The following is a 16,557-nucleotide window of genomic DNA, read 5'->3' on the forward strand; positions in this document are numbered from 1 at the left end:
GATCTTCCAAGGTATCACCCTGAGTGTTTACGAGTGGAAGTGTGTGTACTTGTTTTCCTGCTATCCTATGGACCATGTCCCAGACTTTAGCCTCCTGTGTGTATGAATTAACCCCTGATAAAAACTTCTGCCAGCTTTCTCTTCTGGCCTGCCGACGCGTTCTCCTGCCTTGAGACTTTATTTTCTTGAAGGTTTCAAGATTTTCGGCTGTCGGCGAGTTCCGAAGCAGCCTCCAAGCTCTGTTTTGCTGTTTGCGCGCGTTTCGGCATTCAGAGTTCCACCATGGCACACGTCGTTTTCCAGGGTGTCCATTTGTTTGTGGGATGCATTTTGTTGCAGCATCGATCAAAAACGCTGTGAAGTAGTTCACCGCAACATCAATGTTCAAAGTACGGATGTCATTCCAACCTAGACTAGCAATAGTATAAAACTGTTCCCAGTCGGCTCTGTTTATGAGCCACTTGGGAACACGTGATGGACACTCAGTTACTGTCGTGCTCAAAACTACGGGGAAGTGGTCACTTCCGTACGGATTACTGACGACTTTCCACTGGAGTAGAGGCACAAGAGATGGAGATACTATGCTCAGGTCTATGGAGGAGTAGGTGTTATTGGCAAGATTATAATAGGTTGGTTCTTTTCGGTTTAGGAGACACGCGCTCGACGAGAGAAGGAACTGTTCGATCAGTCGACCTCGCGCGTCATACCGAGAGTCTCCCCATAGCCTGCTATGCGCATTAAAGTCTCCAAGGAGAACATAAGGTTCCGGAAGTTCATCAATTAAAGAGTGTAAATCACGTTTTTGTAGCTGATAACTAGGAGGAATGTAAATCGTGCAGATTGTGATCAGTTTATCAAAAAGAACCGCTCGAACAGCCACTGCCTCAAGGGATGTTTGGAGTTGTAAGTGTGTGCATGCAATTTCTTGATTCACTATGATGGCAACACCTCCGGATGATGTCACGGCATCATCACGGTCCTTTCGAAAAATAACGTATTTGCGAAGAAAATTTGTGTGTTTTGAATTAAGGTGCGTTTCTTGTACACACAGCACTTTTGGTGAGTGTTCGTGTAGGAGTTCTTGGATGTCGTCAAGGTTTCTGAGAAGGCCCCTGACGTTCCATTGTATAATTTGAGTGTTCATGGTGAATGTAAAATAATGCTGTGTGTACGAAAAACAAGTGGCTGTTTAGACGGGGAGTTTGAGTTCACTTAACAGGGCCATCACCAGGCCCTGTTATTTGCTTTTTTGTTTTCTTGGCGCGCTCCAAGGAGCCACGCCGCTCTTTCGGCACCAAGGGTGCCGACGTATCCATTGCCTCCTCGGAGGCACTGGATGCCCGCACGTGCGGGCTGTTAGTTTGGATTTTGGGCCTCGCCTGGTGAGGGGAGGCCTTGAGACCCGAAGACTCTGGAGTCTCCGGTCTCTGTTTGAGAGTAGGCGGTGTAGCCTGGGCTACAGCCGCCTTGGGGGCAGGTGCCACAGCCGACGGCTCGCTCTGCGCGGGCCGAAGGGGTGGCGAGGGCTGGTGCGGCGGTGCCCCCTGACGCGCCGCATCAGCGTATGTAGGTCCATAGAATGGAGCGACTCTTCGCCGTGCTTCCTTAAACGTAATGTTCTCCTTCACCTTCAATGTAATTATTTCTTTTTCTTTTTTCCAGTATGTGCAGGAGCGTGAATATGCGGCATGGTTTCCTTCGCAGTTCACACAGTGTGCCGGTTCTTTGCAGTTCTCGGACACGTGGCCTAGGACTCCACATTGTGCACAAGTCTGGCGACCACGACAGGTCTTAGAGCCATGGCCATACTTCTGGCATTGGAAGCAACGACGAGGATTTGGTATATACGGCCTGATAGATGTTTTCGTGTACCCTGTTTGAATGGAATCTGGTAGTTTACTGGATGCAAACGTGAGTATCAAGTGTTTCGTTGGAATTTCCTTATTATCTCTTCTGATGATAATTCTCTGTACATTATTGACATTTTGGCTCTTCCACCCTTCCAAAAGTTCAGTTTCGGTGAGCTCAAGTAAGTCTGCATCAGATACCACTCCGCGAGTGGTGTTCATGGATCGGTGTGGTGTTATGGTGATCGGTACGTCACCAAACGTTGAGAGGCTGTTTACCTTTTCATATTGTGCTTTGTCCCGAATTTCTAGAAGAAGGTCTCCGCTCGCCATTTTGGTTACTTTGTATCCAGCCCCGAGAGTTTCCGTAAGACACCTGGCAACTACGAAAGGAGATACGGTCCTGGCTTGCTTTCCGGTTTTTTCACAGTGAATGACGTGGAAGTGGGGAAAAGTTTCTATTGGCTGGTTGAAGATATTTATGTCGTCGGTGCGTACCCGCTTTAGGCCGGTACGATCAGATAAAAGAGGAAATGCGCCTTGCATGCCGGTCTTATTTTTGTTCAGCAGCGTTGGCGGCCACCCACCACGGAGCCCAACAAGGGGACGCTGCAAGTCTACAGGTGCTGAAAGCTTGCAGACGTCAGCCGTACAACACTGCCATAACCCAATGCGCCTAGACCAAGGTAGGCTATTTGCACAGGGTTAACCCTTGCCGCCAGGAAAATTGGAAGTATACAGAAGAGAGTAGAAGACAGGAAAGATGTAAAGTGAGAACAAAAGACGAAGATGTAGGGAGAGAGAGATAGGAAAAGGCGACTGCCGATTTCCCCTGGGTGGGTCAGCCCAGGGGTGCCGTCTACGTGAAGCCGGGGCCAAAGGGGTGTGTTGCCTCTGCCGGGGGGCCTTAAAGGTCCAATCACCCAGCGTCGGCTCAACCCCCAGGATCCCCTTTTCCCCGGACACGGCAAAGCCACGCACGGCTAGGCGTGGGAGGGAGTAGAAACTCCCCCGTTAGCTCGGGTCCGTGGTGTCGCTACACACCAAACGCCTACTTGCGCAGGCGCCCCTGCGGGGTCAGTGTCACATGAAACCATACCACATGTAGTTTACACATAAAAAAGCAATTGAAATTCTGAGAAAACACAGTTAGGAAAATAATTGATACAGGTAGATCAAACAAAAGAGCAACAAAATAAGCACACTTCATTCGATACCTCAGGCATGACATGATCTAGAAAGGAGACAATTTGGTTGGTACAGCACACTGGATTCAAAAAGAATATCTTCCATCTGTAAACAATATTGGGGCTGAACATTTGTAGTCGAACACAACTTTAGAAGTCTGCAGTATTTCCTCCTCAAAGGCGGATGCATGCAAGCCTCTACAGACTTCTAAAGTTGTTTATTTATGAAGCAGCACACAGAGACAAGCACAAAAGGAATGAAGGGGATTGCGTAGCAATTGCCAAGGGATGGTCAAATTCAGTTCGTAGACTTGTCATTATCACGTAAATCAGACCATGTTTGCTGGTTATATATTGCATAATCAGAAAAGCCACAGCTTAACTACTCCTCTGGGCATCCAAAGACCATTAAAATGGTATAGCCTACTCATGTCTCCGTGCTTCCTTGGAAAAGCAGCATTATCCCTTCCATTCCTTTTGTATTTGTCTCCATGCGCTTTTTCATAAGTAAACATGAACTATCACCAACTTGCCCAACTTTCAATACTACCGAGACTTCTAACGTTGTATCCGACTATAGTTGAGTAAGCTTGTGAAGAAGCCTGTCATAAGAAACACGAAAGAAAGCCTTTGAGTAGTCAAAAAAGGCTGTGTCAACAAGAAAATCAAATGTTCAGGGTTGACACCAACTCATGGCCATTTCGTCCATGAATTACAGTTGAGTGTTGAATATAGTGCGACATCTAAATGAGTGACCAGCTGTTGTCAAATCTGTGCTCATACTTGAAGATGTCATATTCCTCAACCTGGATGGTGACCTGGGGAAGAATTTATGCTCAGGAAGCTTACAAAAAGTGCTTAACAAAATTGGTTGGTTATTAGGCAGAAACCATGCATCAAATTATAAAATGTGAATGATTATAGCAACTGTCCTGTGATATGGGACAGTATCAGTCAAGAGAGATCGCTGAAAACACCCTGATAGAACAAGAGAAATGCCAGACAACAGACACTACTGTGTTGTGCAATCTACAAGTTCTAAAAGTGGGCACTATCCCCAAAGCATTAAGACAAAAAAAATTATAGCAAAGACATTTAAAGCTTGCGCTTGTTGGTACACCATATGCAAAAATGTTTTAATGCCTCTCAAGTGCACCACCTTTTATGCAATCTATTCAATGCAACCACCAAGCACCACACAGCTGTAACGTGTGTGAGCGAGACTATGTATCCACATTAACCGCAGTAGAAAGGGGCACACGAGTTTGGGAGCACTTCAGAGATCAGGCAAAAGTGCCTTTTGGAGCAGGCTTGAAGCAACCAGAAAACCCCTTTTCGAGCAAGTTTGGAGCACTTAGAAAGATCATTTAGAGCAGATGTGCACTGTTTCACAGAACTTGTGAAGCAGCATTTATGCAATGCTGCATTTAGCAAACACTAAGCTAAATTGCACAGTAGCCTTACTTAGCTATGTATACATGCTCATGTTGTCTTTTTCGTTCTGCTTTATATAGTGCACCTCCCATTGGCTGCATTCATGCTAGATAGTACCATGCCTGAGTAAATATGCTCACATACTGGAAGTTTTCTTGCAGTAAAACATGGAAGGCATTTCGTTCTCATCTTTCTATCGAAGAGCAGTGCGCCAGTCATCTGGGTTGCGAGAGTCGACAAACGCACCCAGTTACACACCTTTTACGTATATGACGCACCTAATGCATGTGGAAAGGCATAGCTAGTAAACCAGCCTCTGCCATAAGCAAAGATAAAAATATGGATCACGAGAAAAAATGTGTAATGACCTCACTACAAAACTTAACCAAACTAATAAGCACAGGTGAAGTGCCTGAAATGCTTTCTTCGATATCTTAAAATTTAATTTTGAAGAAAAAAAATAATCCCAACCGGGAGGCTTTGTGTGCATACCAATGAGCAGGAGCGTGGCGAAAAAAACAAAGGCACAAAAAATGGGAGGGACGTTTTAGAAAAGGTTCCCTTGACGAGGGTGATCGAGTAACGCTTCCACCTCATTCTTTTTTGTCTTGAATGGCCTTTAGTGCCTGCTTAGCCAGCCTCCTTAGCCAATCACAGCCTTAAAGTAAAAACCATAACTGTTTTGATGAAACCAATAACACGATATTATAGCCATGTTTGGGGGCATGGGGATTGACTAGTCGCACTTTGCGGCTAAGTTCAGGTGTTGTGGTGCAGTATAGGCACCGTCCACTGACCAGAGGGAGCTCAATTTCTTTGCACTACCCTCTTCAAAGTTCGCTGACAGTGACCATAAAGGGCACCCAAAAAATAGACGCATGCACACGTCCTTTTTGTAGAATAGCCACAATCCACCCACGCATGCAGGGAGGGAGATGAGCGCATCAAGTTTCGTTTTGACCAACCCCGTCTCATTGTTTTCTGTTTTTTTTTTTATCTGATTGGTGTTGCCTTCTGGCGCTGCAGTCACAATGGAAAACTCGACTGTACAGTGCGGCACTGATAAACAAGTTTTGCTCAACAAGAGTGGTTGGGCGCACGTAAACAAGCTTGGCGCACAATTGCGCAGCTGTTCCACACCTGTATTAATGACAGCTGACAAAGGAATGTAGTACATGCACCCTTTCTACATACAAGTAGCCCACTATTGGAAAACTCTGAAGTGGCACATCAGCCAAACTGGGCGATACTCAAACGCTCGTTTCATTGATCACACTGACTGCACGACTTAAAAAGCATGTAAAAGCGAGCTCATAGGTAAGGATCCATCTAAAAAACAGAGTGCTACTTTACATACTGACACAGGAACAAGACACAAGGACAGTGTCTATCTTTGTGCATTGCTCTCTCGTTCGTGTGTAAAGTAGCGCTGTTTATTTAGATGACTTTTTGAATCAGTACTCATTTCAATTATTGCTGTACTGCAAAGAATGCAAAAGCAAGCCGCTGCTGTTAGACATGATGGTGTAGATATGATACATAAGGCATATTGATAATTTAAGGCTACACTGAAAATAATCTGTAGATCACAAACCTGGTACATGTGTGTTGCAGCGTCGTCTGTAATGCTGCATGCGTTAGAGGTTCATCAACTGGCCACTAACCTTAACATTTTTCAACATATGTTCACCCCGTGTTCTGTTTTAAGCATCGGGATGATGCTTTTTCAGAGGGCGCATTCCCACACGTGTTATTTTGATGTGCTCGGTTTAAACTCACAAAGACTATTGCGCTAATCATCGTCAGTATGAATACAAACTCGCCCAACATTCTTCACTTCAAAGACTTTAAGCAATGGCTGTCAAGGCCTCTTTTCGGCGAACTGAAATTCAGTGTTGCGCCCTCCTAAACACTGTATCGGGCTGCGCACACACACAAAACAATATTTGTGTTGTTACCTTCACTGTTTTCTCGAACTGGGCGGCGGTCACAAGTGGTCTGATTGACTCGACGTATCTCTGGAGCGTTTCTTTCAGAGGCGGCACCGGCAACTTCATCAACTCTTTCTGTCTCGACATCATCGGTCCCACTTCGGCCGTTGGCGTAGCCGCCGCACGCAATGACACATTCTTGCTCAGTTCGTTCACCTAAACAGCAAGAATCGAACGAAATGAAATTCAAGTCGCACTAACTAAAGATGGAGAAATGGTGCTGGAAATTCGCGTGCTAAAGTACGACCAAATGTAGACATTTTTCTCCTCGCATTTAATTCAGGGGGGAAACAAGCTTTCGCGACAGCAATAACAAACAAGTGCCGAGTGAAACTACACAGAGATGACACATTGGTTTCTTTTATGGAAGTGTTTCTTCCCGACTGCAGCTTCAATATCGTATTATCATAACGCGACTCAACGAGTATTTATGAATGCATAGAAGCTAGCTATCGAGGTGTCGTTCTGTTATGTCTCAAGCACAGATAAAAGAGATCGGCAACATCGAGTGGCCGAAGCAGGCAAACGCGGACTGCCGCTGTTACCATTTTTCTGCGTGCGTAGGCGAGTAGTGATCCTGGAATGATCATCTCAGCTGGCAATGAACAGGTTTGGTCGTTTGCTAAACTTCCTCGTGTTTTGCTCCCTCTCCCGTAGTCTGCTGTCGGTTGTTTTGTTTACGTTTTCATCGAGAGAACGCTGCTAGCGATGACGATGCCACCCACCATGACCTACTACACTCCTGACCTGTTCAGATAGCGGGGTTCCTATGGGAGCGCGTGTCCCCGCTCTCGTTCAATCGCTCGCCGTAGGTGGCGCTACCTATAACCTGTTCGTCTGCTTCTTTACGGTTGTTTTGTAGGCGCTGGTATAAGAATGCCTGCTTTCTGTGGTGAACTGTCGGCATATATGTGACTATTTCTTCCCATACATTGCTGGTCAAGTAAGCTGTTCAGTGCGCTTAAGAATTTATAGCACACTGGTTGACAAACGTGGAAACCCGTGGATTTACATGATTTTGGACAGCCTATGCGTTGTCGCGTGCATTTTATTGCAAAAAAAATTTTGAATGTCTTTTAGTATTATTATTTCTGGATATTTCTAAATTGTGGATCATAAATTCGCACTACGAGTGCTTTGTTGGTTAAAATTTGACTACAAAGAGTGAAGGTGACGTCAGCGAACAGGTGCTGCCTAGCGCCACGCCGCTCGTAGGTGACGGCCCTAGCGGCAGAAGGTATGAACTAGAACGTGGGCGCTGGAAGAGGTGCTCTCTGGGCAGGTCAGGAGTGTAGTAGGTCATGGCCACCCACACCACCCACACCTAACCCTTCCTCCTCTCCCCACAAAAAAGCAACTGAGATTAAAAATAGTGCAATATTTGCTCTAATGCCGTAAAATTAACGCATTATATTGAAAGTTTGTCACTTTTAAGTATAATAAGTGAACTTTTTAGTCAATGGATTCGCCAGCTCAAGCAGACGACAATACTTGCAAAACGCAGTTGCGGTGCGTGCGATCAGCTTTGCTTCGATGGATCCCTATAGAATTAAAAAAAGCTCGTCGAAGGAGTAAGTAATTGTTCCGCTACAGGTGTACACAGGTGCACCTTTCTGTGGGTGGCCGAAAAACTAGATATTTCGGTCTCGCGCCTGAGAAGCGACGTCCCAAACCGGCGCGTCACTTGAGCTCTCCCAAAGTACTGCTGTCTGATGGCCGTTTCACTTAATGTCGTCAAAACAAACTTTACCGACTTAAAGAGTTGCATTGACCCATTCACTCTCGTGACGTACATCATTGTACATCATTGTACATCATCAGATTGCGGAATAACTCTGGCGAGGCACGCACGAATTCGCTTCTCACATCGAAGTGTCGATCGTGCAAGTCGACACGGCCATTGGCGATTTGAGGACGTTCCATTTTATGTGCGATGTTTTTGTTTCTTTTGTTTGCTTTTTGTTTACCTGTAAAGCTTCGGGAGATGGGTTTAATTCCTGCGGTCATGGTCAAGATTGCGCATATGTTATTTTACATACCTTTAGGTGTGCGTCGAAAAACCCCAGGAGGTGAGAATTAACCCGGAGTCTCACACTATGTCAGTATGTATTTCAAGGTTCTGGCAAATTTATAGTATTTGTTAATTTATTCAATTAGCAGTTATGACTCTCTTCATTCAACCAACGTCCGAGTGCGAGTTTGGTCAAACATTTTCTCTGCACAACGCATTTTAACATTCCGAATCGTTGAAACCTGACACGTACCGTGAAAAAAAAAATGCAATGCGAATTTACCTGTGGGGATTGTTTCACACTTCTAAAATGTAACGTTTGAATCGTTATTTGTGCTAAGAGTCAACAGTTCGGGAAATTTATGCTTCTTTTTTTTTTTTTTTTTTGCTGCATAGCGTTGGACAACATGTATCAATTATACAGGTTCCTTCTTTTAGCCGATACGAATTTTTTTAAATATAAACATGTCATATCAGTCAGGCGTCTGTCGTTTTCGCACGTGAACTTTGTACTTACGAACTAGCTCAACTTTCTAATATTTTAAATATGCTCACCGCACGACTGCCGCGCGCTGTGCACTCATCCACGTCTTTGCCGTCCGTTCCCGAAAAGTGTGACAGCTCAACGCACTAAATCCCCAGAAATTCGCACCGAATCCCCAGAAGCTTGGTAAAGTAAAACTTTGCGCCAGTGGCGTAACCAGGGGTGGCACACTGGGCACGTGACCCCCCCCCCCCTTTTTTTTTTTTTTTTGCCATGGCCTGGAGAGCCAGAACTGGCCGTTTGCCCCTCCAAAAATCAAGGTGGTGCCCCCCTCCCCTCCCGAAAAAAAAGTTCTGCCTACGCGAACGCCGCTTGTTGGAATGCTGGGACACGTTCTTACTACGTTTAACTAGCTTTTGCTTGAAGATATTCTACCATCATCGATGTTCCACTAGATTGCGCAACTTCCCGAATTCGTTTTGTCCTTTTATATCTGCTTCTTTCTCCTATTTCTCTTTTCTTTCCTTGATTCTCTCTCTCTCTCTTTCTCTTTATGTGTTTCTTTGTACTTCTCTCTCTTTCTTTCAATGCTATGCTTTACTTTCCCCCCTCTTACTTCACCCTCACTTCCTTTTTTGTCCAGGGTGAGAAGGTTTTTTTTTTTTCACCCCAATTTCCTTTTTCTGTCCATCTCTTTCTGTCTTTCGCTTTCCCTCACCCCTTTACAAAACACGGGCAGTATGTTACCCAACTTCTGTGGCACGTATACCCGTTCAGGATTATGATAGTGTTTTAATAGTCAGGACCATGGTCACGACACATTATGCCAAGCGCCAGAACAACTTTGGTGTTAAAAAAATGAGGGGGGGGGGGGACAAAGCAGGCGCATTTTGTCGTCGCCGTCGTGATAGTTCCATTCAAGAGAGAGAGAAATAGGCTTTTTTTGGGCAATCCTGCGTGGGGAGGTTGGGAGCACCGCACAGGGTTCCGCACCCTCCTGTCTATCTAGACCTCAACGACGGCAGGCCCAGCGCGAGCTACTAGGAGTTTGCTCCGTTCGCTTTCGCCGAGCCAGGGCCGCGTCAAGCCGCTGGATGGCGTTGAGCTGCGCCTCGTGATCGGGCGAGCCTATGTGGTTCACAATGTCCGGTGGTAGTGCGTCGGTGATCACTCCCCCCGCACACGCGTCACACCCCCACAGCACATGTGTCAGCGTTGCCAGTTCTCGCGCACAGATACTGCACTTCGCACTTTCGTAGAGTCCGGGACACACGTGTCGGGCCAGGGCGGGCGTGAGCACCGTGCCGGTCTTGTCTCAGGAGGACCCCCTTGCGCCGCCCCAGCCTCGGGTGAGGCCCGGGAAGCGCTCGGCGGCCCTCTCGGTACCATTGAAGGATGCTGCCATAGTCGAGTGGCGGGTCCGAGTCCGGGGGTTTGGCTTCTTCCGCGCCCGAGGGGCGGGGGGGCGCCGCACGGTGCGCAAGCTCGCGTGCGACGGCGTCCGCCCTTTCGTTGCGGTTGGCCGCTCCGCCCGGGATGGCTCCGACGTGGGCCGGGAACCACCGTAGATGTGTCGTGGTCGACTTGCTTCTCGGCAGCAGGCTTGCTGCCGAGGTCCCAATGCTCCTGCGGCCGAGATTGGCAATGGCCGTGCGGGAGTCGCTCAGGATGGTGGTGACTTCGGGAGTGCCGTTCAGCGCCAGGGCGATGGCGGCTTCCTCCGCTTGCTCCGCAGACGTTGCTCGGACGCTGCAGGCGTTAAGCAGTTTGCCGTCCGTGGCTCGGACAACCACCGCTACGTAGGTGTGCGGTCTGTATTGATGCTTGGCGGCGTCTACGTACACCGCCGTCGAGTCACTGGCGTGAGTCTCTGACAGCGCGTTTCCTGCCGCTTCCTTCCTGGACGTTCTGCCCACCACGCTCCTGACACGGACGGTGGCGTCCATGCCATGGCACATTGCGCGGCTTCGACCCTTGCGCCCTACAGTTCAGCATTCACTTCATGCCAGTGTCGCTTGATGCTAGTGGACCCACACTGGTGTGTAGACGTTCCTGGGAGGTACCCATGCTTGAAAACGCCTCCACTGCATTCGACCAACATAACGTTTGACATGCCGGTATTCCAAAGGGGCATCAAAGAAAGCAGCTTGGACGAGCAGAAGCAATTAGATGAGGTATATGAACTCGCATCACAAGGCCTTGGACTACTATATATATATATATATCCATCGGACGGGCAAGTAATCCCGGCCAATTATCCGCGCTGAGCCCAGGGCGTGGCCAACCATCGCTGATCCAACTGGGCTATCCAAGCCTGCGCCAAGGACAGCCAGCTGGGCTGGCTGTCCTTGGCGTGAGCCCGGATATCCCCATGGCACCCACGTTCAGCATTATTTGGCCGTCCAGGACCGTCGATACCGATGCCAGCGAACCCCGCCGGGTGTCTGCCACACTGGAAGCCCAAACCCATCCCACCTGGACCCATTGACGGAGTCCACGCCTAGGCTAATGAATGCTGTCAATCATATCTCTCTCATGTGGTCGAAATTTCCGGAGCCCTCCACTACGGTCTCTCATAATCATATGGTGGTTTTAGGACGTTAAACCCCAAATATCAATCTCTCAAAGCAAGCAGGTGATGGTCGCCAATGGCGGCCGAGACGCCCCTCGTAGGTCCATTTTCATTTTTGCATCCACTGCGAAGCTTGCATTCTTTAGGACTCGACCATCGGCATGGAGGGCGAGAGGGAGGCAGGAGGATAATGCGGTGAAACCTGGCTTCTGCTAATCCATACTGGAGCACCCTACGCACGCCTATGTATATGTTGCTGCCTCTGCCATAGTAACGATAAACAAAATGATAAGATACATGTGTCGCACATTTCTTGTGAGAATTCGGCATACTATAAGTGCTGCAAGGCTAGCGTTCAATGGTTGTACCTTTTTTCCCCTCTCTCTCTCTCAAGAGGGATTGCATTTGGCGAGAGAACATAAAGTGCGGCACAAGAAGTGGAGGCCAACAATTCCGCCACAAATTATTGCAGTACCTTGCGCTGGTATGCGGTGATCTGGAACGCACAAAATGTTTCTTCGTGCATTGTCCAGGTGGTCGCTTCGCTCACAGAGGCATAGAAAAAAGTTTTAAAAAAAGTAAGTATACGTCTGCATGCATACAGGTACTATCAACAACAAAATGTTTGCGGAACGTGAAATGTTGGATAACGTTAAATTTTTCACTTTGACTTGTAATTTAATTTGGAAATTTGGAAATTGGAAATTTGGAAAGTGTCGTATGAAATGTTTCATACGACACTTGGCATTCTGACCTGTACAGTAACCAGCTCGATTACAAGCATTAAGCACTGATATAGCGGAAATTCGCATTTATTGTGTATCCAAGGTCCCGCAAACTTTTACTGTTGATAGTACGTACTTCAGTGGCACGAAACATTCGGTGCCTTGAAGGTTACCACAAGTAACATGTATATAAAAAAACGATTCACTGCACGACTATACTCAAATGCTATTTGTACATGTGCGGTTGACACAAATTCGGTGGAGGAGTCAGCAATTCCCAATGAGGTTTTGTGTAGTTCGTTCATATAACATTCAGGGTAAACGCTCCTATGGTAATCCTTAAGACATTCAAGAAGATTAATTTCTCGCACACTTCTGTGAAGCGTGTTTGTTACCAGATAATTATCAACAGCTATAGCTTATATACTGCCGGGGAGTTGACGGCAATAACTTACTTCAGGATTATCCTTTCCGGCAGCCAGGGGAGCCACTTCTCATCAGCTCCGCTATCCTTCAATACACTGGCGAGTTCACATATATGCAGAGAAGGCTACACATCGTGTATACGGTGCGTCTGTCTACGTGCATAGGCTCCAGCTTCCTAATACAAAGTTGCGTACATACCACATGGAACACTTTTAAATGTTTACGAAATCTTGACAATATTTTCGAGAACGGCACTGGCCTAAACTTCACCGTTTAGGGGATGAAGGAACGAGCTTTCCGATTCTATTGGCCTCAAGTTAAAATTCTTACACGCCTGTTTGCAGTATCATCTACGTTCACTAATGTCACTACTAAACTTCACATCAAATCATTCAAGAATAAGTAAGCACGACGTTGCCTTTTCTTGTATTCGTTCTGCGTTGCAGAAATATTGTCAGGGTGGGCTGCAAATAAGCTTTAATGAATAAGTTCCTTAACTGGAGCAAGCGGGTTTTGTGAACACGTCATCGTCCAAGCGTGCGAAAAGATGCGCAAACGTTTGCAAATAAATATATACATATAGGGGACAGTCTGAGAATGTTGAATTAACCACCAAATAAAAAAAAGTACACGGTCGTACCATATACTCACCGAGTGGGACATGGTTTGAAAAAACATGGTCAAACGATATGGCGTTGACTTATATAGTTTTTTCGCCCCCACATAAGCTTGAGTTCATGTGCGCAAGAAAGAAATGCTTTGCTAAGCAAAGTGAAGGCGGTGAAAGGGTTCCTGTTAACCGGGGTATAAACCCCACTTTCCACTATGCAGATTGAAATGAGGCCATTGTGTATAAAGCATCATTACTGGCCATGCGGGAAAACTTCCATTTGCCAGAACAGAAGATGCGTTAGCGTTCGCTGTAAGAGAAACACGATGTTTATTGCCAGAGACAAGCCATGGTGCTCTCGCCGCTCATTGTTACGAATGCGCTGCGCACACTCGTCCAGCGACAAAATGGTAGTGTCATAACACAAAGTGCAGATCGCAAGTGAAGTCATTGAGGCCTTCTAGACGCGAAGAAAATGCGACAAGTGTGTTTGTCTGCCATCGATTGCACTCAGTGACGCAGAATTTATGGAGACCTTATGCAGCACTTGTACAGTATGATATATCTGTATTGACTTACTTGGAACCTTTTTCGTTTTTTTTTTGTGATTTATGCTGTACGTCACCTATATGTGTGTTTTTTAAAATAAAATTTAGTTTCGAGTTAGCGCCTTTCCCATCCCGTGTGCGCTGCAGTGCATCAACCAAAAATGAACGCATGCCAACTCGTGCGCTTCCAGTCTTATGGTTCACATTTACGTTGATGTATACAACATTGGGGCTGCACCTCCACCTGCGTACGCCCCGCCGCGGTGGTAAAATGGTTATGGCACTTGACTGCTAACCCGAAGGTCCCGGGATCAAATCTCGGGGGCGGCGGTTGCATTTCGATGGATGCGAAAATGTCTGAGGCCCGTGTACTTTGATTTAGGTGCACGTTAAAGAACCCCGCAGGGGGTCCAAATTTCCGGAGCTTTCCACTATGGCGCTCCTCATAATCGTGTCGTGGTTTTAGGTGGTTAAGCCACAAAAAATTATTATTATTCTTCGTCCGCGTACAAAATAACTGTCGCCAGCAAAACAACGAACTTTGCCCTGGATGAATACTCTGCCCACGCGCTACTGTTGTCGTAGGACTCACGTGCGCATGTTGTCACGTGACGTGGACAATGAAAGCAGTCGGCGTACTGAAGGTCAAACTTCCTTTAGCCGTAGTTGCGGCCTCAAAACGGTATAACTCAAGTTACAACAAGAATGGCACGCTATATACACTGATATCGGCGTACGGAGCATCCGCTATTGAAATACTAGAGAGTTTTAGAATACCATTTGCAAGCGCTGCGGGCGTAGCAGGCGCCATATGAGTTTTAGAATAGCGTTTGCCCTATCCGCAACGCACGATCGCAGCGACACCGTAGCATCAAAACCAGCGCTTGCGGGCCACATGCGGGCCGCCATTACCGCACGCAATTTCGAACTTTTTGCGTGCGTTCGAACTTTTTGCGCAATTTTTGCGCAATTTCGAACTTTTTGCGCAAGTCGGCGTCGTAACGCCGACTTGCGTTACGACGCATGCGCAGTGGCAGCGACCGCACCGCAAGGACTCACGGTGCGCTATTCTAAAACTCCCTACTGATCGTTAGGGCATGGTTTGGGTGCCTCGATGCGCAGCGGGCATCGAGGCACTCTACTGATCGTCGTCGGAAAGCGCCATCTTTTGTATACATCACGCGTCAAACTTTTCAGCTTCATCACTGGTTGGAAGCTAACGCTCGTGTCCTTCGTGTCCTTCTTGTCTCTGTGTCGTCGTTCTGTTCTCGCGCTGTAACTATCGTCATGCCATACCAACTAGCCCAAGCTGCCACACTTCTGGAGTTAGGCTTGAGTGTTCGTGTTTTGCGCGCAATATTAACAAAATGATCTACTACAGTCGTGAAGCCTCTCGAACGAAGAGACGTGGTCTGCGCCGAGCATTTCTGGCAGTCTTTGTGGGCCGTAAACTAAATGCAGTAAAATTGAAACAAACGCGCACGGCAATATCAACAGCTTGGAGAAGGAAATGAAAACGCTGCAGCAACCACTGAGTGGCTGCGTTTTTTTCCCGTATGCGTTGCATGCATGGTGGTTGCATGAGAAAAAAAACACGAGAGAGGGGGAGCGTTATGTCTACAACTGCTCTAGTAACATTTCGGACACGCACTGCCATATTGTCGAGTCAGCCATCCTATCAGCCACGACTTGCCTCACAGGACTTTTGTATACGGCCTGTCCGTATGAATAAATGATAGGACTCTGTATAGCGCAATCTGACTGTCCATTGCAAAATAGTAATCATTGACTGCGACATATACAGACTTTTTTTAATTATTTTGTGTGGCTTTCAAACGAGGTCTTCTCTTTTTTGTTGAGCTGTTTCGTGTTACTGTTACACGGGGCTCACAGGAGACCAGCTAACAATTTTCTAGACGCACACTTCCACCAGTAACGGACACGACAGATATATACCTCAATCTTTTTTTTTCTGAACATGTGTCTCTGTTCTGGCTATCTCCAAAGCATCCGTACACAGAAGCAGCATACAAATTTTGCGTCGTGCGCAAGTGTCGTGGCAAGCAAGAGAGCTCGCTTCCTTCCTGTCCCTATAGACCCGCGCGTAGTTTCCAAGTTAACAGGGGCCTCGATCTCATACACCTCTATTTGCGTCCCTGCTAATGTACTACTCGTCGGGTCCTAGCGGTACGCGCTCAGATTTTGCACTTCTGCAGTGTGGTGAGGTTGGTGCCGAACTCCTTGAGCGTCGTCACCAGCGCGTCGCGAAATTTCGCCGCCGAAGTCTCCTGGTCGGAGTGGCGCGTGCAGATGCTGAAGCGGAAATGGCTGCTCTGGTTGTTGTAGCAGATTCCGTAGCCTCCGGGAACCGAGTAGCCGAATGACATGAGAATGTCGTTGTGCGCCGACACCTGCACGGACACGGGACACCTTGCTTTAGAGCGATATACCTTCCCTCCTACCACAAATCCGGGAAACGGCTGTGTGAATGCGCTCGACCTCCGAGCTCATCCGACGCCGGTTCTTCTTCTCTTCACACGTGCGTCGCCATAGCAACGGACATGCGTAGAGTCTGTTGATCCTCCTCTGTCACATACCTCTCCCGCATACAGCGTGTCGCGCTGTGCACACGTCGACACGTGGGGCACCATCGACTAATGTACTTGTATATACAAGTTTCAAAGGAAGGCCATAAGGACCCCATGATCCGCTTTCTCAGGGC

General features: G+C 47.3%; 2 protein-coding genes across 2 annotated transcripts in view; both read right to left on the reverse strand.

Annotated features, from left to right (window-relative positions):
- The window catches only part of LOC119161136 (carnitine O-acetyltransferase), a 68,455-nt gene extending 61,304 nt beyond the window's left edge, over positions 1-7,151 (reverse strand). Inside the window, exons 1-2 of the mRNA XM_037413484.2 lie at positions 7,005-7,151; positions 6,427-6,615 (exon numbers count right to left, since the gene is read on the reverse strand). Of these exons, the coding sequence (XP_037269381.2) occupies positions 6,427-6,615; positions 7,005-7,049 (234 nt within the window). The 5' untranslated portion in view covers positions 7,050-7,151. The remainder of the gene's footprint in view (positions 1-6,426; positions 6,616-7,004) is intronic.
- An 8,653-nt stretch (positions 7,152-15,804) lies between these two features.
- Positions 15,805-16,557, reverse strand: part of LOC119161979 (carnitine O-acetyltransferase-like) — a 42,524-nt gene continuing 41,771 nt past the window's right edge. The window contains exon 13 of the mRNA XM_037414469.2: positions 15,805-16,246. Coding sequence (XP_037270366.2) covers positions 16,031-16,246 — 216 coding nt within the window. The 3' untranslated portion in view covers positions 15,805-16,030. The remainder of the gene's footprint in view (positions 16,247-16,557) is intronic.

Source organism: Rhipicephalus microplus, chromosome X (assembly GCF_043290135.1).
Source record: "Rhipicephalus microplus isolate Deutch F79 chromosome X, USDA_Rmic, whole genome shotgun sequence".
NCBI classification, from domain to species: Eukaryota; Metazoa; Arthropoda; class Arachnida; order Ixodida; family Ixodidae; genus Rhipicephalus; species Rhipicephalus microplus.